Source organism: Nicotiana tomentosiformis, chromosome 8 (genome assembly GCF_000390325.3).
Source record: "Nicotiana tomentosiformis chromosome 8, ASM39032v3, whole genome shotgun sequence".
Classification (NCBI taxonomy): Eukaryota; Viridiplantae; Streptophyta; class Magnoliopsida; order Solanales; family Solanaceae; genus Nicotiana; species Nicotiana tomentosiformis.
In genome coordinates, this window is record NC_090819.1 from 12635153 (window position 1) to 12658822 (window position 23670).

Below are 23670 nucleotides of genomic sequence, written 5' to 3' on the forward strand. Positions count from 1 at the left end.
TTCTTCAAGATAAAACAGTTAGATTTTTCTATAGCAGCATCGCTGTATAAAAGTCACTATAAAAGTCAGATTTCTCTATAACATCTATTCACTATAAAAGTCAAGTTATTTATGGAACCAATTTTTATGGAGGGGTCCAACTGGAGTGGAATTTGCTGCTGAGCTACACGACTTTGTTCATGAAGACTTAGTAAGAATATATCCATCAGTTAAGGATTTAGTGAAGATCACACTTATTCAGTCTGGAGATCATATCCTGAACACGTATGATGCAACGATTCCTAGATTTACGTTTCCATTGCTGTTAATGCATGCTATAACCTGTTTGGTGTCAATATGATGTTGAAAGATTTGAGACTAAGAAAGATAGAGGAAATGGTGTGGATGGTTAAGTGATGAAGGACAAAGGACATACCAAAGCTTGATTCTAGTTGGGACCTCCTATTGGGTGAGAAACTTATAAGTCGCGATACAACAGCTCGATCTTGAAGACCAAGTGAAGATAAAATGGTTCTTTTAAGACCATATCTTTAACACATATATGTGTATTAGTTAGCATATGAACATAGTTATCCGGTATCTGTGTTGGTACGACGTAGCAGGTACCCAGTGAAATAGTCGAGATGCACACCACCATAATCATGAAAAAAAACACAAAACATCCTACAAGACGTCAATGGTTATTGAACAAGGGAGTATGGGAAGGTAGGGAGCGGGACAGCACGAAGAGCAAGAGTATAAATATAGTGGAAGGGGGCTTTACAGATCATATAGTAGTGGAAACTAAAAGCTTTACCTAATTTAACAACAACCCAGTATTATCCCACAAGTGGGGTCTGGAAAGATAGTGTGTACGCAGACCTTACACTTAACTTGTTAAGATAGAAAGACTCTTTTCGAAAGACCCTCGGCTTAAGAAACATTAAACATGAAGTCGATGATTAAAAGTACTTTAAATGCTAAGCTTAAAAGAAACATTTGTTCTGCACTAAATGCTGTACTTAAAAGTCGATGCTTTTACCTGCCATATTCTGAGATAAAAAGTTTCTGACTGGCAAGAAATGAAAGTTTTAATTAATTATATCCATGTAACTTCCATTTCCCTCTTGCAGGGGAACCGACATGTTCTAGCAACTGATGAATGGTTACGAGTAAAGGGCAGTAACAATATTTACGGACTTGGTGATTGTGCCACTGTAGATCAACGTAAAATAATGGTAAAGAAGCCTTAGTTCAAACAACTGTTCTGAGACATTTTATCAATTCTTGATCTATAGTAGTATAATCAATTGGTATACTCTTTCTAGTAAATACAGTACTAAATCTCTATTTACTTTGATGTTTTAACTTCAATACCACACAAGAGGGGGTGATTTGTGTAGTGTCCAATTTTTCGCGTGCACAGATTATGAAAGGACTTGGTTCTTCTATGTGTTCCTTATACTACTGTCGCGGAATAATAAATGCAGAAATTAAAGAACACAAATATTTTACGTGAAAAACACCTGACTCAAAAGGTGAAAAAACCATGACCTACTTCCCAGTAGGATTTTTCCAAACTCTCCACTAAATCACTGAGCCAAAAACTGCATTTACAAAACACTTTTGTAAACCTAGGATTAACTCTAATCCCGTTGTGGCAACCAACTTCTAACTGCTGCGACAACTTCAAGTTAACTCTAACTTGAATACTTTGAGTACCTATTATAATTGCCTCTAGATAAAGCTGAAAGGTACAATATGAAAACACCTACTACAATTAAACTAGAATAAAAAATAGACACTTGGAGCTGGTTCTTCTATCTGATTCATGTAGCTTCAGGTTCGCACACTTGAATCACACACGAACTGCTTGCAAAATGCCTTGCTATTTTGCTCTCAATTCACGTTTAACTTCTGCTTTTATACGTCACATGTAGAATGAGAACATCTTGCGATTTATAGAGTTAGTAGAGTAGAAAATAACTAGAGTTTTAATGCTACTTTTCCTTGGTGGAAGAGTTCTAGTTAATCTCAACTCCTAACTCCTTCCTTATCTTGGATAATATTCTTGTTGAGTAAGGAGTCCTTCTCCTTATTAATTATGCAATCTTTTCGATCAGGAGATATCTATTATTATGCTAGATTTCGTTTATCTCCTGCATGTGCATCTCACGTGCTTTGAATCTGCCCATGTCTATGCCTACCAGTGATGGACCTGGTTCATCCCTGAGTTCCTTTGTCAATTTTCAAAACTATTCTTTACTTAGGCCAACAAATTCCCCCTTTTTGATGATGACAAACTCTGTGCTTCCATAAGCTTAGGCACTGTTTCAACTTAGCTCAACATCAATACAATGTTGGAAATATTTTTCCTTTTTATCACTTATCATCAAGGACCAGATTCATTAGGTTATGAAAATTACTGTTCAAAGTGTAAAGCACAACCTTTTTTCCCCTTTTGGCATCATCGAAAAGTTGCATAAAAATGTGAGATAACCAGATTTTAAAACTTACTCATGGCCACTGGGGCTACTTCAAATGCAATCATGGTTTAATCATCATAGATCAAGCTAAGAATTTTAACCATCAAAGAAATATAAACAAACAGTTAGAGCAAAAATAATGAATTTCATTGATGATTGATATCATTCTTCCACAAAGCATAAAAAGAAATAAACATACTGAAAACATGAGCAAAAACAACAAACAAATCCCGAACTGGGTCACTGGTTGGTCTACACTAGGCTAGGATGCTTAAGGCTGGGAAGAACTGGGTACTTGTTTTTTTTTTTTGTGGGTTTGGAGGAGTTTCAGCATATCCTGAAGAATGCCATCATTCTTCTCCTTTACTCTTGCCAGCTCAGTTCTGAGAGCATCTCTCTCAGTCTCCACCCCAGCTAACCTTTTCTTCAGCCTCTCAATCTCAGCATCCTTAGCCCTACTTTCTTGCACCAAGACTCGCACCTTGCTATTCACTGGTACCTTCTTAGATGAACCAGGTTCTTTAGGAGTGACATGGACTTCATAGTCACAAGCAACGTATTTGCCCCAAAATGATCCTTGCTTGTACCAACATCCCTTTCTTCTTTGGATTATAACTTTCAATCACTCTCTTCAGTAGGTCTGTGAGAGTTTCCTGTTCAGATGAAACAGGTTCATCTATATTTTTTCCAAGTTGAACCAGCCCTTCAGCGGCTTCTTCGCCAGACCCACTTCCCCCTTTACACTCTCCTCTACTCCAGCATATTTTTCTCCCCAAATAACCATTTCACCCGTGTCTTTGGTTAAACTCACAGGAGCGGGTGAAGAATCAAACACTCTTTTACCCTTTCCCCTCACAGCACTTCGAACACCCTTGCTCTCTTTTTCTTTTTCCTTTTCATTTTTACCACCAATTCCTCCAGACTCTGTAACTTGAACACTTGCTTTAGACCCTACTAGTACAAACCTATTCTCCAAATTTATTCTCTCCCTGTAACAACCTTGCTGGCAAGCATCTTTACTCTTTTCTTAGAGGTTGGGGTGGTGGAAGGGATGATAGTGGGTGTGAAATTCTAATCAAACTGAATTTTCGTTTTGAAAAGACTTTGGAGTGTATCCCTAGAATCTAGGTACTTCAATTCGGTTGGGACTCTTTTGAACAGAACTGGTTCACTTGTAACGGATAAGTCCAAAAGGAGTTTGGAATTAAGTAGGACTCTGCTCATGATCCAAATATTATTATTTCAAATTATGCAAAGTGTAGAAAACATACCGTATTATCTTGATGAACCGGGTTTTTCACTAATAATTCTCTTGTGTAAGTCTAAATTTGCCAAAATAGAGAAAATATCATTAGAGATTAATGAGTCATTTTAACCCGTGGCACAAGAGTATACTATTGAAAGTATGAGTCTGAGAAAAACATAATCTAATTATATACACATTTTCAGATTTTCTAACCAAAACCAATAATTTTTTTTTCTCAATTTTTTTTTCAATTTTTTTTCGTTGTGAATTCTGAACTAATCCTTTTAGGTGATCTTAATCATCCCTAATTCTAACCTGTTACTTTCAAAGTGATCTCTACTTAGGGCTTTTGTGAAGATGTCAACTATTTGCTTGTTAGTAGCACAAAATTCCACAGTGATCAACCCTTTTTCATAGTTATCCCTCAAAAAGTGATGCCTAACATCTATGTGCTTAGTTCTCTTATGATGAACCGGGTTCTTGGTCATACTAATTGCACTAGTGTTATCACAAAAAATAGGGATACAACAAACATCAATTCCAAAGTCCATTAATTGTTGTTTGATCCATAACAATTGAGCACAACATGAGGCAGCAACAACATACTCAGCTTCAACAGTAGATAAGGCCACTGAATTTTGCTTTTTGGTGGCCCAAGACACAAGACATGAGCCAAAAAAGTGTACCATACCTGATGTACTCTTTCTATCCACAAGAAATCCTGCATAATCAGCATCAACATATCCCACAAGATTGAAATTACTACCTTTTGGATACCAAAGACAAAGATCAGTGGTGCCTTTTAGATATCTCAAAATTCTCTTGACAACAGTCAAGTGAGACTCCTTCGGGTTTGCCTGAAATCTTGCACAAAGGCCTACACTAAAAACAATGTCAGATCTACTAGCAGTGAGATACAACAATGAGCCAATCATTCCCCTATACAACTTTTGATCAACAGATGAACCAGGTTCATCTATATCTAACTTTGTAGCTGTTGCAATAGGAGTGTCAATTTCTTTGGAGTCTTCCATTTTAAATATTTTAAGCAACTCTTTTACATACTTCTGCTGATGGATCATAGTTCCATTTGAATTTTGTTTAATTTGTAAGCCTAAAAAGAAATTAAGCTCACCCATCATGCTCATTTCAAATTCACTCCCTATTAGTTTAGCAAACTCTTTACTTAACTTATCAGTAGTTGCTCCAAAGATTATATCATCAACATATATCTGAACTACCAAGAGATCTTTACCTTTTTCTTTCAAGAACAAAGTATTGTCAATTTTACCTCTCTTGTAGTCATGATCAAGAAAAAACTTTGATAATCTTTCATACCATGCTCTTAACGCCTGCTTGAGCCCATAAAGTGCTTTTTTGAGTTTTTACACATGATCAGGACTCTTATTGCTTTCAAACCTCGGAGGTTTCTTGACAAACACTTCTTCCTTTAGATAGCCATTGAAGAAGGCACTCTTGATATCCATCTGGTAGAGGGTGAATTCCATATAAGCAGCAAAGTCTATGAGGAGCCTTATAGCTTCCAGCCTTATCACTGGGGCAAAAGTCTCATCATAGTCTATGCCTTCCTCCTGACTATATCCTTGAACCACCAATCTTGCTTTGTTTCTTGTAATGGTTCCATCTTCATCAAATTTGTTTCTGAAGACCCACTTAGTGCCAATTACTGATCTATCTAAGGGTCTTGGTACCAGATGCCAAACTTGACTCCTTTCAAATTGGTTGAGTTCATCTTGCATTGCAATTACCCAGTCTGCATCCTGCAAAGCTTCAACAATATTTTTAGGTTCGATAAGAGATAAGAAAGCATCAAAAGCACAAAGATTCTTTAAAGAAGATCTGGTTTTGATTCCAGGAGGTTGGATCAGTGATGATATTCTCAATAGGATGAGAACTTTGATATCTATAATGTTTCACAACCAACTGGTTACCCCTTGATGTTCCCTCAATGTTTTGTTGCTGTGGAACAAGTTCATGGACAGGTTCCATTAATGTTTGGGGATCATTTCCTCTTTTTTCTATTCCCCCTGTTATGTTGCTTTGGGTGGAAGAACCTGTTCCATCACCTGTTCCTTCTTCCAGTGTAGCTTCTTTCTGGGCAGTGGTTTCATTTAAGTTTCTTACCAGCCCAATTGCTTCATCATCATATTCCTGTCTCTCAGGAAGAATGCTAGTTTCATCAAAAACTACATGAATACTTTCTTCAACACACATAGTTCTTTTGTTATAAACTTTATAAGCTTTGCTATGTGAAGAATATCCTAAGAATACTCCCTCATCACTTCTGAGATCAAACTTGCCTAGGGAGTCTTTACCATTATTGTGCACAAAGCACTTGCATACGAATGCCCTAAGATGGGATATATTTGGTTTTCTGCCTTTAAGTAACTCATAGGGAGTCTTCTCTACAAGAGGTCTAGTCATGAACCTATTTATGATGTAGCATGCAGTATTTACAACTTCTACCTAGAAGCTATGGGGCAGTTTACTAGAAAGTAGCATAGTCCTAGCCATATCTTCAAGTGTCTTATTCTTTCTTTCAACTACTCCATTTTGTTGTGGAGTCCTAGGAGCAGATAAATTATGATCTAAGCCATGCTCATCACAAAATTAAGCAAATTTAGCATTTTCAAATTCAGTGCCATAATCAGACCTAATTGATGCAAGTTGATTACCTAGTTGTTTCTGAGTTTTTCTAACAAAAGAAGTGAACATGTCAAATGCTTCATCTTTAGATGTTAAAAATAATGTCCAAGTAAACCTAGAGTAATAATCAACAAGCACCATTACATATCTTTTACCACCTCTGCTTAATGTTCTCATTGGACCACAAAGATCCATATGGACCAGTTCCATCGTCCTGGTGGTGCTTACCACTTTCTTGCATTTAAAAGAGGATCTTACCTGCTTCCCCCTTGCACAAGCCTCACAAACTTTGTTTTCCTTGAACTTGATGTTAGGCAACCCTATCACCAGGTCCTTGGAGACTAATTTGTTGAGTTGACTCAGACTTGCATGTCCAAGTCTCTTATGCCAAAGGAGGGGATCATTGTCCAACACACTTAAGCAAGTGAGTTCATTTTCTGACAGTATGGACAGATCTACAATATATATATTGTTCACTCTTTTTTCCTGCAAAACAATCTTGTTAGTGGTAAGATTAATCACAAAGTATTTAGTCGAGGTGAATGCTACCAAGTTACCTCTATCACACAATTGTGATACACTAATTAGACTGTATTTTAGGCCGTCTATCAAATAGACATTCTCAATCGAGTAAGAGTCAGTCTTACCTACCTTACCAAACCCAATGATTTCACCTTTCTTCTCATTTCCAAATGAGACATTACCTCCCTTGAGGTCCTCAAGTGAAAGGAACTGGTTCTTGCTTCCTGTCATGTGCTTTGAGCAGCCACTATCCATGTACCATATTTGGCTGCTCTCCTTCACTTGGACCTGCAAAAGGAAATCAAAATTTAGTCATAGGAACCTAAACTATTTTGGGTCCTTTTCTATAGGCAAAAGGATGAATCAAATTCTTTTTAGCCCAACCTGGCAGCCTATTTTTCCCTTGAACAATTTTTTTATTCTTTTGACTAGCCTTTTCTTTTGCAGTGCATTCACTTTTATAGTGACCAGTCTTACCACAGTGTGTGCAAATTATGTTCTCAGGAAGTGTGAGATACTTGCTTTTGGGATCCCATTTAGTTGGCAGATTCCCAAAGCCAATTCCTCTTCTATTGCTACTATGATGTTCCTGTAGCCATGACAGTGCATCAGAGGACCTGTTCTATTTACAAGTTTTGTCTAGTTCATGCTTGACCTTGCCTAGATCCTTTGTCAAAATTCTTACATGCTCATCCTTCTTATACAACTCATCTTTTAATTTACCTACATTTTCTTCTAGAGTGAGTTGTGTGCAATCAGCTGTCTTCTTACTTGTTCCTAATTTCAGTTTTAGGTTTTCAGATCTATGTTCTAGGACATTTGATTCAAATGCATGAACCTGGTTCTTTAATGCAGTATTTTCACTTATAGTCTTACTAACCCTAAGTTCCAGGTTCTTACACTTTGCTTTCAAAATCACACATTCCTTAGACAATTGTTTCTTTTCATTGTTTATATCCTCAGATTCATCAATGAAATCTAGAAGTAACTCAGATAGCCTTTCTTTAGACAAAAACTTAATCTTGTCTTTTAGATGGATTAGACTTACTTCAGATTCCTCATCGGATTCTCCAATTGCCATAAGTGCTTGTTCATCTTCCTCTTCATCATCTGAGTCCTCATATGAGCTATCTCCCCAAGCAACAACCATAGCCTTTGTTGATCCTTTGTTTTTCTTGGGATGAACCTGTTCCTTCTTTCTATTTCTTTGTTCAGCTCTTTTCTTCTTCCATTCAATTTCCCATTGAGGGCAATTTTTGATGTGGTGATCAGTCTTCCCACACTTGTAGCAGCCCTCATTGATCTGTTTTTCAGAAACCCTTGGTTTGCTGTAGCCTACACTTCTTGAAGAGCCCTTTCCTCTCATTAGGTACTTCTTGAAGTCCTTTGTGATCATAGCCATTTCATCATCTTCTAGATCAGAAACTTCAGTGATTCTGAGTGCCAGGCTCCTTTCCTTCTTGGGTACATCCATCTTCATGATTTGCCTTCTAAGTTCATAAGCAATGAGATTTCCAATTAGCTCATCCAACCTAAGAGTGGCAATGTTCTTTGATTCCCTAATAGTAGTGATTTTGCTCTCCCATGAGACTGGCAAAACCCTTGTCAAAATCTTCTCAACTTTGTCTTCTTCAAGAATAACCCTTCCAAGAGACTTAAGTTCATTTGTTAGTGTGATGAACCTTGTATACATCTCTTGGATGGTTTTCCCTTCTTTCATGGTGAAATTCTCATATTGAGAATATAGTAGTGTTCCTCTAGACCTCTTCACTTGAGGTGTTTCTTCATGGGCCACTTGCAAAGTGTCCCAGATTTCCTTGGTAGTGGTACAACTTTGTATTCTACTGTACTCATCTGGACCGAGTTCACAAACAAGCCATTTTTTGGCTTTAGCATTCTTCTCACATTTTCTCAAGTCGTCAGCAATGCAGTCAACTCTTGTTTTTGGAACCTCTTCTCCTTCGGCATTTATCTTCATGGTAGCCAGTGTACCATCTGTGACAATGTCCCATAGTTCATAGTCTTCTCCTATGATGTGATCTCTCATCTTGTTTTTTCACCAAGAGTAATATTGTCCATTGAAGAGTGGTGGCCTAGCAGTAGATTGCCCTTCCCAGTTTTCAGGTGGTGCACTCATCTTGATCTTCACCTAAGATGTTAGCCTCTTCAAGGATAACCTGCTCTGATACCAATTGATGTTTTAACTTCAATACCACACAAGAGGGGAGGGGGGAGGGGTGATTTGTGTGCTGTCTAATTTTTCGTGTGTACAGATTATGGAAGGACCTGGTTCTTGTATGTGTTCCTTATACTACTGTTGCGAAATAATAAATGCAGAAATTAAAGAACACAAGTATTTTACGTGGAAAACACCTGACTAAAAAAGTGAAAAAACCACGACCTACTTTCTAGTAGGATTTTTCCAAACTCTCCACTAAATCACTGAGCCAAAAACTGCATTTACAAAACAGTTTTGTAAACCTAGGATTAACTCTAATCCCGTTATGGCAACCAACCTCTAACTGCTGCGGCAACTTCAAGTTAACTCTAACTTGAATACTCTGAGTACCTATTACAATTGCCTCTAGATAAAGCTGAAAGGTGCAATATAAAAATACCTACTACAATTGAACTAGAATAAAAGATAGACACTTGGAGCTGGTTCTTCTATCTGGTTCATGTAACTTTAGGTTCACACACTTGAATCACACACGAACTGCTTGCAAAATGCCTTGCTATTTTGCTCTCAATTCACGTTTAACTTCTGCTTTTGTGCGTCACATGTAGAATGAGAACATCTTGCGATTTATAGAGTTAGTAGAGTAGAAAATAACTAGAGTTCTAATGCTACTCTTCCTTGGTGGAAGAGTTCTAGTTAATCTAACTCCTAACTCCTTCCTTATCTTGGATAATGTTCTCGTTAAGTAAGGAGTCCTTCTCCTTATTAATTATGCAATCTTTTCGATTAGGAGATATCTATTATTATGCTAGATTTCGTTTATCTCCTGCATGTGCATCTCACGTGCTTTGAATCTGTCCGTGTCTATGCCTACCAGTGATGGACCTGGTTCATCCATGAGTTCCTTTGTCAATCTTCAAAACTATTATTTACTTGGCCAACATAGTTTAGTCCCCAATAATTGTTTTCATGGAACTATGTGATTTAGGAAGACATTTCTGCGATTTTTAGAGCAGCGGATAAGGATAATAATGGAAGTTTATCCATTATTCCAAGATGTTTTGGAAGACATAATTATTCATTATCCTCAAGTGGACTTGTATTGGAAGAGCAAACATTTATTAGACGCAACAGACTTACTCAGGGATTCAAAGGGAAATAAAAGAGAGGAGGTAGATATTGAAGGGTTTAAGTTAGCCCTTTCTAATGTCTATTCACAGATGAAGAGTCTACCTGCCACTGCTCAGGTACTTCATCCCCTTCTCTCATTTCACTTTATGTTTTGCTGTTAGTTTCATTTCTTGTCTTTTCACATGCTAGGTTGCTGCTCAACAAGGTACATATCTTGCTAGTTGCTTTAATCGCTGGGAGCAATGCAAAAGTATCCGCCGTTTCAAAAGTTCTGGGCGTCATGAATTTCTATCCTTCCGGTATAGCTTAACCTTCTCGGACCTTTCCTTTTCATATTGTCCTAGCCTTTTACAAGTTAGCATACTGGATCTAAAAGGGAAACCTACGGGTTCATGTGAATCCAATAGCTTTTACCATACCCAATATATGTATTACAAAATCCATCAAACGTAACATCGATAAATATGTGATTGTGAACTCAGTATATTAACTTGAGACTATTATCGGAACCCATAAATTTAAAATCCTGTATCCGCCTCAGTCTTGGTATGACAATATGTTACATTTCAGGTATTGTCATTTAGGGTCATTTGCCCCTTTAGGCGGGGAGCAAGCAGCAGCAGAACTTCCTGGAGACTGGGTTTCTATGGGTCATAGCACACAGTGGCTGTGGTATTCTATTGCTGATTGGGCAAGAAGATACATTCTCGGGAGAGATTCAAGCCGAATTTGATGAGTTCAATCCCATTTAGAAGGCGGTGCTTGTTTTGCACTCTTTTGCTGGTATGCATCGTAGCTTTTTAATGTTTATGACACTATATATCCGCGGTTACAGCAGTTCAAGCCGGACATCAATTTATGTTGTTTACGAATCTACATATCACTTGCGTCTGAATCACCTTCCGTCATTTCCTGGAGAAATACACTGAATGTTGCAGATTTGATTGTATAAACTTGTTGTTCTAGTTTACAATTGATTGAGATTTGAGGCTCCAATATTGTTTTAAAGCAGAGGCATATCATGCTATTGTGATCATCCTTTCTGATAAGAAACGAGATTACTTATTCCCGAGGAAGTTAAGACTCGACTTTACTACTATCCTTGTGTTTACACCAAAGTAATGAACATGTTGACGTCTTGTACATGTATTTTTATCACTTGACCATGGTTAAATTAATGTATATTTTCACCTCAAAATATTACTTAAGCATGATTAACTGATTTAGTTTAGTGTAAACACCAGTATATCGTAATAAACTTTTGAATATACCAATAGTCTGCAATCCCGCAGAATCGTGGGCTTGTTTTGGTGCAGTAGTTGCCAGCAGAGAATGTCTGCATTATCGTCCGAGGTAAGCAAAATTCTCATTTACTAGAACTATTTCTACTTTCCACCGACCACCACGTAATCACAGCTGAAGAGAAGGAAATGGAACAGCAGAACCAAGTTGAAAAGCATTGCTGTCCTGTTCCAAGTCTCACATTGCAAAACTTGCAGCCATAACAGTTAAAATCCGGTGTCCGGAACCTACTGAGTTGACTAATTTGGATTCGCGCCATGGGAAGTCCTTTATGGATAGCTCAGCTACTGCTTCACGATGCTCCCCAACAACGTGCCTCTGTCACCATCTGTAAAGGCAGATCTAGGATTTAAACTCTACGGGTTCAACCTTTAAGGTTATTAGTATTAAACCCATTGCAGTTCAATAACTATGAGTTCATATTGACTATTTGTTCCAATTTTAATGAATTTTGACATATAAAAAATTCATGCTTCACGCCGAAAGTAATGGGTGTAAAGAAACGTGGTAACAATGTGCTTCATCCGCCTCTGACTATCTAGCCCATCTCTGTTGGGATATATACTATTAACCATGAGTTTGGTTTGTATATAGTATTTATTATGGAACAATTATTTATTCAATTTTAATAAAGTTTTAAATAGATCATATATTAGTCCGTGTCCTTTGCTTATATAGTAAATGATTTAGTATATGGAGTTTAGCTTATACATGGAAGATTAAATCATCGGTTCTTGTAAGTATAAAGTTTGAGTTCACAATCTAATTATGGAATTTGACAGATCATCAGGAAAGATTGTAGCACAAGATTAAACATAATTTATCTTGGTTATGAAAATTGTTTAAGTCCAACTTCTTGTGCTAGTACATTTTGTATGTATTGAATGGAACAAGTAGAGATAAGTATTTTACATTGACTTAATAAAATAAATTCTCTAGCCATTAAATGTATTTATGCTCTTAATCTTGATATAATTATGATTATTAGCTGTATATATTATTATTGTTTTGATTTATTAAAAGGCGAGATCCTTTCGTGGATCAATTTGCACTGGTAAATTGAATAATAATAATGTACATTGGCGAAATAATAGTTAGTTGATGAAATTCATGTCTCGATTTAGAGATTGATGATACACCTTTATGAAATAAGTTAAGCGAAAGTCCAAAGGAAATAATCAATAAATTAAATTGTCAGTAATTTAATTTAATTGATTAGTATCCGAATCTTAACATGGGGAGTTATGGATGAATTTCAAAATTGAAGAAGGTGTGCAATTTACGAATTTTTAGTGGAATAATTCGTAATTAATTATGGTGGATATTAATTTCAAAAATTAAAAATTAATTTCATAATTGGAAGCCTTGTTAATTAAATTATGTGGTCCCTGCTGTACCTAAATAATAGGAAATAAAAGAATCCTTTTTCTGGTGAAAAAGAAAACATATTTTGGAGAAGGATTTTAACCCTTAAAACTTGTGCTATAAATACATAAGATTTTTCACCTAGAAAAAGGGAAGAATATGATAGCCGAATTTTAGCCCCTTTTCCTAGAAATTTTTCCCACACGAAATTGTTATTTTCGGTTATTATTTAGGTAACACAGTAGAAGACCGTTAAACATTCGGAGATCGTGATTGTACGGGTGGTGGAGATTCCATTGAGACGCTGTGGAACTGAAGGCTTATGTAACTGAAAAGTCATATTCACGCTTCAAGAGGTAACCCTGAAAACTCCGTATATGCTTAGTTGTCTAGATTACATGTGAATTTAATACTAGGATTGTAATGACCCGATTGGTCATTTTAAGATCTAGCAGGTCATTCGGCGATTTGAGACCTTGAGTAGCTTCACTTCATATTTTATGACTTGTACGTGCGATCGAAATTGAATTTTGGGAGGTTCGGAGTTGATTCGGATGGAAAATTCTCAATTCGGAAACTTTTAGTTGGAAGAGTTGACCAAAGTTTGACTTTTGAGTAAACGATCTTGGAATCGGGATTTTAAGGTTCCAATAGGTTCGTATGATGATTTCGGACTTGGGAGTATGTTCGGGTTGAGTATCGGGTGGTCCGGGAGCATTTCGGCGCTTATTGTGGAAAGTTGGCAATTCGAAGGTTTTAGAATTTTCTAAGTTTTGGTTTGAAGTGGACTTTGGTGTTATCGATGTCCGTTTGGGGTTCTGAGCCTTGGAATAGGTTTGTATCGTGATTTATGTCTTGTACGTGAAGTTTGGCGTCATTCCGGAATGTTTAAGTGTAATTCGGACGCGTTCGTCGAAGTTTAAATGTTTGAAAGTTAAAAGGAGAATTTGATCGCCGATTCATGGTTTTGGTGTTGTTTGGTGTGATTTGAGACCTTGAGCAGGTTCGTATTATATTTTGGGACTGGTTTGTGTAATGGACGGGGTCCCGGGGGCCTCGGGTGTGTTTCATATGTGTTTGGGTTGTATGGCGCTCTTATTTGATGTTTTGACGTCGTTTTCTTGGGTATAGAGGATACTATATTAAGCAAACGACCTTTGATTTGTGATTTGATTGAACCATTAGATCCGTATCGTAATTGCGGAGTCGTAGCAATAAGAATCATCAAATTCGGATGTCGTATGAGAGAGTTATGTCCATTTCCGTGTTGGGGAAGATTGCTGGTGTTGCTGGTGCTCAGGTATCGCAATTGCGAACATTTATTCGCGATTGTGAAGATGTAGATTTTTGCCTTGGTTTGAAATTGTGAAGCCTATAGATTTTTGCCTTGGTTCGCAATTGCGAACAAATGTTCGCAATTGCGAAGTCTGTAGATTTTCGCCTTGGTTCGCAATTGCGAACACTTGTCCGCAATTGCGAGGGTCCGCAAATGCGAACCCTGTGTCGCAAATGCGACATCTGCACCTGGTAAAAGGGCTGGGAGACGGGATTTTGGAGACATTCTCTCATTTTTGGAATCCTAGGCTCGGTAGGAGGCGATTTTGAAGAGGGATTTTCATCTACAATCTTTTGATAAGTAATTTTGTTCAATTTCCAACTATTTTACATGGATTATATACAGATTTTAACATGGAATTGGTGAAAATTGTGAAATTTTTGAAGAAAAACCTAGAAATCGTATTTTTAGATTTTGATCACAAAATTGGACATGGAATTTGGAATAAATTATATATTTAATTTTGTGATGTTATGGGTAAAGTTTATCTTCGAAAATTTTCGAAATCCAGGCACGTGGGCCCGATGGTTGACTTTATTGACTTTTCGAGCAGAGTTGTGAATTGTTATAAATTGATTAATTATAAGTATCTGAGTATATTTTGATTGATTTGCACATTGTTTGACTAGTTTCGGATCGTTTGGCTTTGAGTCGAGGTGTTAGAGAGGCATTGGAGCCGGTTATGGAGCTTCGGAGCGAGGTAAGTCTCCTGTCTAATCCTGTGAGGGGGGAATTTACCCCGTAGGTATTATATTCTTATGTGCTACATGTTGTGAGAGCTACGCCACGTATGAGGTGATGAGTATCCGTGCGTATGCTAGGATTCCTGATTTGTCCGAGTAGACTTAGGTTTACGCCATGCTTTAATTATACTATTTGAGTTATCCTTGCCTGTTTAATTCCTCTATTTTGCGTTATGACTTGAGACTAGGCTTGTGTAGTATGATAGACTCGCTATTGTAATAGATTTGATGAGCTACTTGATTAGCCACGGAATAATTGTGCTTCCCTCATGAATTTCTCTCGATTGTGCATTTTCATCAAAAACTTTCTTTTAATTTCATAACTCACACGTATATTTGTGAGTGGGGTCAAGGACCCGTTAAAGCTTCTTATTCTTATGAGATCAGGCCGTTTGCCTCCGCAGGATTATGTACCATACTCTTATGGGATCAGACCGTTCGACTCGACAGTATCATATTCTTATGGGATCGGGCCGTTCGCCTCGGCAGCATCATATTCTAATGGGATCGGGCCGTTCGCCTCGACATTTCTATAAATACTCTTATGGGATTGGACCGTTCGCCTTGACAGCTTCATGAAACACTCTTATGGGATCGGGCCGTTCGCCTCGGCAGCATCGTGCGTAATATTTGACAAGAAGCCATCGTATCCGTGAGTTTTCTTGATTTGAGTTGTGACGACCTATATGGTGGGAGCCATTTTACATATATACTCTGGTTGAAGAGGTGACCGATAATTGAGAGCTTGAGTTTACTGTTCAGAGGAGGATTGTATCACGTACCTATTTTTTTTATATTGTTTATTTATCCTGCCTCATATTTGTTTACTTCCTACTGTATTTGATTTATTGGACCACTAGTAAGTATCGATGTTGACCCCTCGTCACTACTTCTCCGGGGTTAGGATAGATACTTACTGGGTACACGTTGATTTACGTACTCATGCTACACTTGCTGCACTTATTGTGCAGGTATATATATATGTCTGGTGGTCTTTGGGGCACAAAGGAGCGGCTATTGCGGGGACTTCATGGTGAGTTGCATTCCATGTTATGACCCGCAACATACAGAGTCTCCATCTTAATTACTTATATTATCCTGTCTATTTTGTACTCTAGGCAGATGTTATATTGTTATTGTACCTTCTAGTAGATGCTCATGCACTTGTGATACCGAGTTTTGGGGGTTCCTAGTGGATGTTCATTATTGTAGTTCATGTTATTATTATCATTTCACCTTGTAATTTATATTTTATACGGGATCTGGTAAAGAAAATCACAGGTTTCTACGAGTACCAGATTTCACCCTATTTATTTAATGGGATTTATAATTTTAAAAATAACGAAATGAGTAATTAAGTTGATAATTCACAATTGGCTTGCCTGACAGCGACGTTGGGCGCCATCACAGCCTATAGTGGATTTTGGGTCGTGACAGGGATTGCTTCCGCTACTTATAATAATCCATAAATTGGTATGAGAGCCACTCATATCTAATTAGATAACTAGTTTTTTCATGAAACATGAATATCGTGTTTATGTGCGTTTTTTTAATTACATGTATATGTTATTTTTTGAAAAACCTGCACTGCATTTTGTGAATTAATTGTGCCAATTTTTTTGATTATTTTTAGATATCAGTTTATTATTGATATTTGATTGGGATAATCTGAATTTTTTTATAAACCCTAGAAAAGCGTAAAACCCGATTTTGACTGAATTGTCGGTGTTTTCGGAGGTCAACGAACTTGATGGACTCCGATTGAGCCGAAATTTGGTGGGTCTATCGGAAACGACCCGGTGAGAAAAACTCAGTGAATCGTGTTGTTTTTTGGCGTTTTGAGGTCGTTTGGATAGTGTTTTGGACGTTTTTCTATTTTCTAAAAATTATTTCTTAAATATTTTAATTCGTTTTTAATCCATTGGTGGTGGAGGAGACTTCCCATGGTCTTCATGATTAAATACTAGTGATATAATGGATTGTTGACTATTAGTAAATAGACGTGTAGTTATATTGAATTCCACATTAGAGTTGTAGGATTTTATTGACTAGATCTTACAAATTATACTTGATATTGTGTGATGATATAATCATTTTATAAGAAAGTGAAATCCTCTATTTGATATCCTAGATGACTAATGATTGGTGCATGTGGCATGTTTGCGCGTAAAAAAAAAAAATTCAATTTTGATTTATGTTTTCATGCCCTACGTGATTACTAGTCTTGAATTTTCGATGAAAGACTTTGTTCTCTGGTTAGAGGTTGTAATTAAGTGAAATATGACGGTATTTTGTGTGAGTTTTATATTATTGGTATGACTTTTAAAGCTGTGGTTCGTATTCTTCCATAAAATAATTTTATGAGCTACATGTAGCTTCACTCGAAAATTGAGAATTTTGTGAGTAATAAATAGTTATGTCACGACCCAATTTTTCCTCCGTTGGGTATCGTGATGGCACCTAGTCTTAGGGACTAGGTAAGCCTAACATCTACTGAATAACAACAATAATAAATAACATCCAACAACTTCAAATAGAAATCTCTATAAAATTTACAATTTCCAAAACCGGTAGTACAAGTCATAAGCTCTACAGAGTTTGCTAAAATTTTCTAAATACAACTGTTTGAAATAAAGTAAACAGTGTGAATACAAATAAGAAGGTGACTTCGAAGCCTGCGAACGCAGCAACAGGTTTACCTTGAGTCTCCACAGCAACAGTCCGCACAGCTAGCTAATGATCAACTGACTTCAAAATATCTGAATCTACACAAAAATATGCAGAAGTATATTATGAGTACACCACAGCGGTACCCAGCAAGTATCAAGACTAGCCTCAGTGGAGTAGTGACGAGGAACAGTCAAGACAACTACTGGACTAAATAACCTGAACAAGTATAAGTATAGGAACAACAAAGTATGATATGTACATAAAGACTACGCGAAATAGCCAACAATACGGTAATTGCAATAAGAAAGAAAAACAATAATTATCAGCGGAATACCATAATAATGACACAGAAGAATGAACAAAAACACAACCTAAATCCAAAAATCATAGATAAAGAAGGGACAAGTAATAACTCCACAACAACGACCGCGTTCACATAAGATTTTAGTCAATAAACTCCACTGGGTACCGAACCTCGGGCTAATCACAATTCACGGGTCTCAATAACTGAAACCTAACACTTGGCATCATGTGCCCTCATTACACTTCATAACCGTACTGACGACTCACGTGCCAAATAGAGCCATTCTCACATAGAAGGCAAGTAATAAGAGTGTACATCTATACTCAACAATATCAAGAAAACCTCTTAACCGATAAGAATGCTTAACTACGTGTATGCTTATTCAAGTGTCCTAACATAGTTCATACTAGCTAGTAAGCATAAGAAAAGGAACGTACATCACGTAGAATCTTTTCTCACAACTTTTACAAGATAAAACTCACATAGGTAAGTGTACTACTACACATATATGAACAACAATAATGCCCCCAGGACATCACAAATCAATCCCTCACATAGCCCACCTTGTCTCGCCACGTGTGCAATAGTAAAGTAAAATAAAGGTAGGCAACAATAAGATAACCATAACCTCAATTAAGGGTGAACATTTACAAAAGGGATAACTACAACTTCAAATAAAGGTAAGTAGTTAGGGAAAAGATAACCTGGCAAGGGAAGAGATAACAGTTCCAATCAAGGCACATATGAATCAAGTAAACAATAAGAGTAAATCATGAAGCAATTGATCCTAATTAAGCAGGTAGAGGTGAAACTAGTAATTAAGGAACGTATTCATAACAAGAACAACTGCATATTCAATGAATACAAGGACCTAGGAACCCTAAAAGGCCAATTTCCACAATTAAGTCCGAGCACGTACTCGTCACCTCACGTACACGGACTACAATTAGCATAGAAGACTCAAATCCTAAGGGGTAGTTCCCCCACACAAGGTTAGGCAAGATACTTACCTCAAAGAAGACAAACCAATACTCTAAAATGAACTTCTCTGGTGAAATGACCTCCGGACGGCTCAAATCTAGCCAAAATCAATTACATACATAAATACAACTATAAGAAACTAATCTAATTAATGAAATCAAAGCTAAAACAAGAAATTAGAAAATCGCCCCAAAAAGCCTCCCCAGGCCCACGTCTCGGAATCGGGTAAAAGTCACAAAATACGAACACCCATTCCCTCATGAGTTCCTTCGTAATCCAAATCCGATATCAAAATCCCAATCAAAACTCAAAAACTTAGTTTAAGAACTTCTCCCATTTTTTCTAAATTTCTCAACCAAATTCCTTAATTAAATGATGAAATCAACTATAGATTAGTAGAATATAACCATAAACGAGTTACGAATCATTACCCCAAAGTTCTCTCTGAAAAATCCTTGAATTTTTGCCTAAATCCGAGCACTCAAAGACCCAAAATAAAAATGAGATCAAACCCTCGAAATTGACATTTTTCTGCCCAGCGATTCCGCATCTACTGACCTCCAGTCGCACCTGCGAAATTCTCCATCGCAGGTGAGAAGATGGCTTAAGGTCCTAAGATCTGCTTTTGCAAACTAGGGCACGCACCTGCGAGCCCGCTTCTGCGGATGACCTTCCGCATCTGCGACTCTGCCCATGCCGCCCTTTTCGCTCATGTAGTTAATCCTCTGTATCTGCGGATGCACAGATGCGGCTCCCCTTTCGCACCTACGCTCACAGACCAAGCTTGACCAAACCGCACCTACGCGCCTCCTTCCGCACGTGCGATCCCGCACCTGCGGTCTCCCCTCCGCAGGTGCGAAAACACCAGAAACCAGAAAATATTCAGCAATTAGCCTAAGTACAAATTCAATCCGTTAAGCATCCGAAACACACCCGAGGCCCCCGGGACCTCAACCAAACATACCAACCAGTCCTAAAACACAATACGAACTTAGTCGAGCCCTCTAATAACATCAAACAATGCTAAAATCATGAATCACCCTCCAATTCAACCCTAATGAACTTTGAAACTTTAAACTTCTATAACCGATGTCGAAACCTATCAAATCAACCCGTAATGCCGTCAAATTTTGCAGGCAAGTTCCAAATAACATAACGGAGCTGTTCCAACTCTCGGAATCGTATTCCGACCCCGATATTGCCAAAGTCAACTCTTGGTCAAACCTCTCAATCTTCAAAACTTCACCTTTTCCAACTTTCGCCGAAAATGCTCCAAATTACCCTACGGACCTCCAAATCCAAATCCGGACACACTCCTAAGTCCAAAATCACCATACGAAGCTGTTGGAATCATCCAAAACCCATTCCGGAGCCATTTGCAATAAGTCAAATTTCGGTCAACTCTTACCGCTTAAGCTTCCAAAACTTAAATTCTTCTTCCGATTTAACTCCGAATCACCCGATAACTGAATTCAACCACACACGCAAGTCAATACACATAATATGAAGCTGCGCAAGATCGAATGCCGCCAAACGAGACTTAAATTCCTCAAAATGATTGGCCGGGTCATTACATCCTCCCCTTCTTAAATAAACGTTCGTCCTCGATCGTGCCAAGAATCACCTCGAAGTCTTCAAATCACTGAATGTACACCTCTAACGTATACCCGCGGGTGACCCCACATCACCCCATTCCACATAAGCCTGACGACACCATCTCAACTGTAATTTATCCCTTCTACCAACACCAATAAGCCTTAGAGTCAAAATTCTCACCTTTTGTTTGTCTCCAAAAGACCCGATTCTAAATCCACACCGATATCGGTCTCAACTAGCTGCAACCACTTATGCCTACACCCATAGAGTACAACAACACAAACATGACACATCACACATAGGCCCATGATAACAGTTCTGATCACAATAGCTGCCCGTAATCAAATCCAGCACCGATAATTAGCCTTATATCTGTTAGAACCCTGTTTCAAACTTCCACAACGCTGGCAATGATGCAAGAAACAGGAAGACCTCATAACTATACACACGGATCAACATGTCACATCTAACGCCACCGGGCACACACCCCGTAAACTAAACTCAAATAAGCACAAGACGAAAATGAATAAATATGAAAGAGGCACACATAAGAGAAATATAAAACAAGCCCGACATGCACAACTCTCTATCAGAACCATGCTACAAATCAATTTAAAAGGAAAAATTAAAGTATATGAACAATTCACAAGGATTTCATCCTGATATAACTTCCACCGCGACACGCAACTCGATTCAAACATATCAAATCACATGAAACCACGAGGGTCTTACCCTCAACTCTGAATCACAAGTCGAATATACATCATACCAATTGAAACCTTCCACTAACTTAATTCTGCCAATAAAATCACAATACTTACTGAGCTCTCACCCCAGTAGAGCATTCAAATTACAAATCGTAACCAAATTACTCAGGAATCACATCAAAACCTACCATAATGGACAACAAGGATTCATTTTTAGCCTCGTAACTCTCAATAATGAATAAAAACAAACGATAGACACGGGCTACCACTCATAGAATCTCCCAACAGGGGCAGACACATAAACAAAATACTAAGTCAGGAATTCACCCATAGGTTGGACAACAATAGGGGAACTCGCCTCGATAAGCAGAACCGAATCAAAATATGAATGGTGCCCCTCTATAACAAATCAAAAGCATACTTGTATGACATTATCTGGCGCAGCGGTCTCCCGCTTACTATATGAACACATCAATGGGCTGGGCCTCCCCATCTTGGGTGCCCTGTACTCACCTGAATACCCCACTGTGACACATCTATCTGGAGTCTGGGACAATCTCTCACCATGTGGATGGTATCTCCATACTCAAAGCAACCTTTCTGGTGATGTGGCTGTGGAAACTGTGCAGTACGGGTACCGTGAGACCCATGAGTACCTGAAACATCGTGCAAAACTGGAAGTGCAAACTGAACTGGCTGACCCACAAAACCTCTACCATGTCGTACCCTGCCTCCAAAATAAGGACAAGTAGATCTCTCTAGCCTACGAGGCCTCCTCACTTCCCTGTCCTCTCTCTCCTGACCTCGCCTGACCCCTCTCTCATGGCTACTCCTGTCCTCTCTCTCCTGATCCCACATACCCTTCACTCGGCAAGCGATCCATACCACCTGCTGAAATGAAATATCAGACTCTAACTCCCGAGCCGTGCTGAACTGAACATCATGCTTGAGCCCCTCAATGAATCTACGGACACGCTCTCTAACTGTAGCGACCAAAGCAGGTGGATGTCTGGCCAAATAATTGAACCTAACGGCATACTCTGATACTGACATAGTGCCCTGGTGCAACTGCTCAAACTTCGCACGCCATGCATCCCGAAGGGATTGAGGTACAAACTTTCTCAGGAACATCTTTAAAAACTGAACCCATGTAAGTGAAGCTGACTCGGTCGGGCTACTAAACTCATACGCCCGCCACCACAGATAAGTCACTCCCCTGAGTTGGAACATAGTAAAACCAACCCCGCTCGTCTCTACAATATCCATAGTACGGAGAATGCTGTGACACTCCTCCAAAAAAACCCTGGGCATCCTCTGTCGCCAATCCACTGAAGGTAGGAGGGTGGTACTTTTTTTACCTCTCAAGTCTAAGTTATTCTTCCTCAGATGCTGCTGCCCTAACCACGGGCTGAACTGGAACCACAGGCTGTGTTGCCATGACACCTGGAACCTGACCAATATGAACCCACTGCTATGGAGTATGGGCGGCGGGAGTCTGGGTTCCTCCCCTAGTCTGTGAATTAGCTGGTGCAACCGGAATCAACCCCGCCTGAGCCAATGCACCAAACATGCTCAGGAACTATGCTAAGGTCTCCCGAAGTCCGGGGGTAACAGCAGGCGCCTCCGGTACCTGTCCCCCAACCGGAGCTACTGACGGCTCCTCAACTGCTGCTCGGGTAGATGCTCTAGCTGCGGTGCGTGCTCCTCTTCGGCCTCTGCCTCTGCCCCTAGTGACACCTGCTCCAGGGGCAGCGTCATCATTAACTGCAACTCGTGTCTTCACCATCTGTGAGAGAATGGAATTATAAAATCTTCAAACTTAGAGATCAATAAACTCGTACGATAGGAATGAAGGAAGTGAAATTGTCCTAATAGTTCCGTAGCCTCTCGAAGATAAGTACAGACATCTTCGTACCGATCCACAAGACTTTACTAAACTCGCTTATGACTCATAGCACCTATAAACCTAGAGCTCTGATACCAACTTGTCACGACCCAATTTCTCCTCTATTGGGTATCATGATGGCACCTAGTCTTAGGGACTAGGTAAGCCTAACATTTACTGAATAACAACAATAATAAATAATATCCAACAACTTGAAATAGAAATCTCTATAAAATTTACAATTCCCAAAACCGGTAGTACAAGTCATAAGCTCTACAGAGCTTGCTACAATTTTCTAAATACAACTAATTGAAATAAAGTAAACATTGTGAATACAAATAAGAAGGTGCCTCCGAAGCCTGCGAACGCAGCAACAGGTTTACCTTGAGTCTCCACAGCAACAGTCCGCATAGCTAGCTAATGATCAACTGACTTCGAAATACCTGAATCTACACAAAAATATGCAGAAGTGTAGTATGAGTACACCACAGCGGTACCCAGCAAGTATCAAGACTAGCCTCAGTGGAGTAGTGACGAGGAACAGTCAAGACAACTACTGGACTAAATAACC

At 38.6% G+C, this 23670-nt stretch overlaps 1 protein-coding gene and 1 pseudogene across 1 annotated transcript; one reads left to right on the forward strand and one right to left on the reverse strand.

Annotated features, from left to right (window-relative positions):
* Positions 1–928: 928 nt before the first annotated feature.
* LOC108943183 (external alternative NAD(P)H-ubiquinone oxidoreductase B1, mitochondrial-like) lies at positions 929–10943 on the forward strand (annotated as a pseudogene).
* A 677-nt stretch (positions 10944–11620) lies between these two features.
* On the reverse strand, positions 11621–22345 carry LOC138897075 (uncharacterized). Its single transcript, XM_070183030.1, has 2 exons — positions 21728–22345; positions 11621–11677 (listed from the first exon to the last, which is right to left on the reverse strand). The coding sequence occupies exons 1-2, from the start codon at positions 22343–22345 to the stop codon at positions 11621–11623; spliced, it is 675 nt and encodes a 224-aa protein (XP_070039131.1).
* Positions 22346–23670: the final 1325 nt, after the last annotated feature.

Bases quoted from the DNA above. Each gene is read 5' to 3' on its own strand.
- LOC138897075 (XM_070183030.1), bottom strand. From the start codon at position 22,345: ATGTTCCTGAGAAAGTTTGTACCTCAATCCCTTCGGGATGCATGGCGT. The intron at 11,678-21,727 runs GTGAGTACAGGG...GACTTGGAACAG, and splicing joins TGTCACAGTGGGGTATTCAG to GACAGCAATGCTTTTCAACT.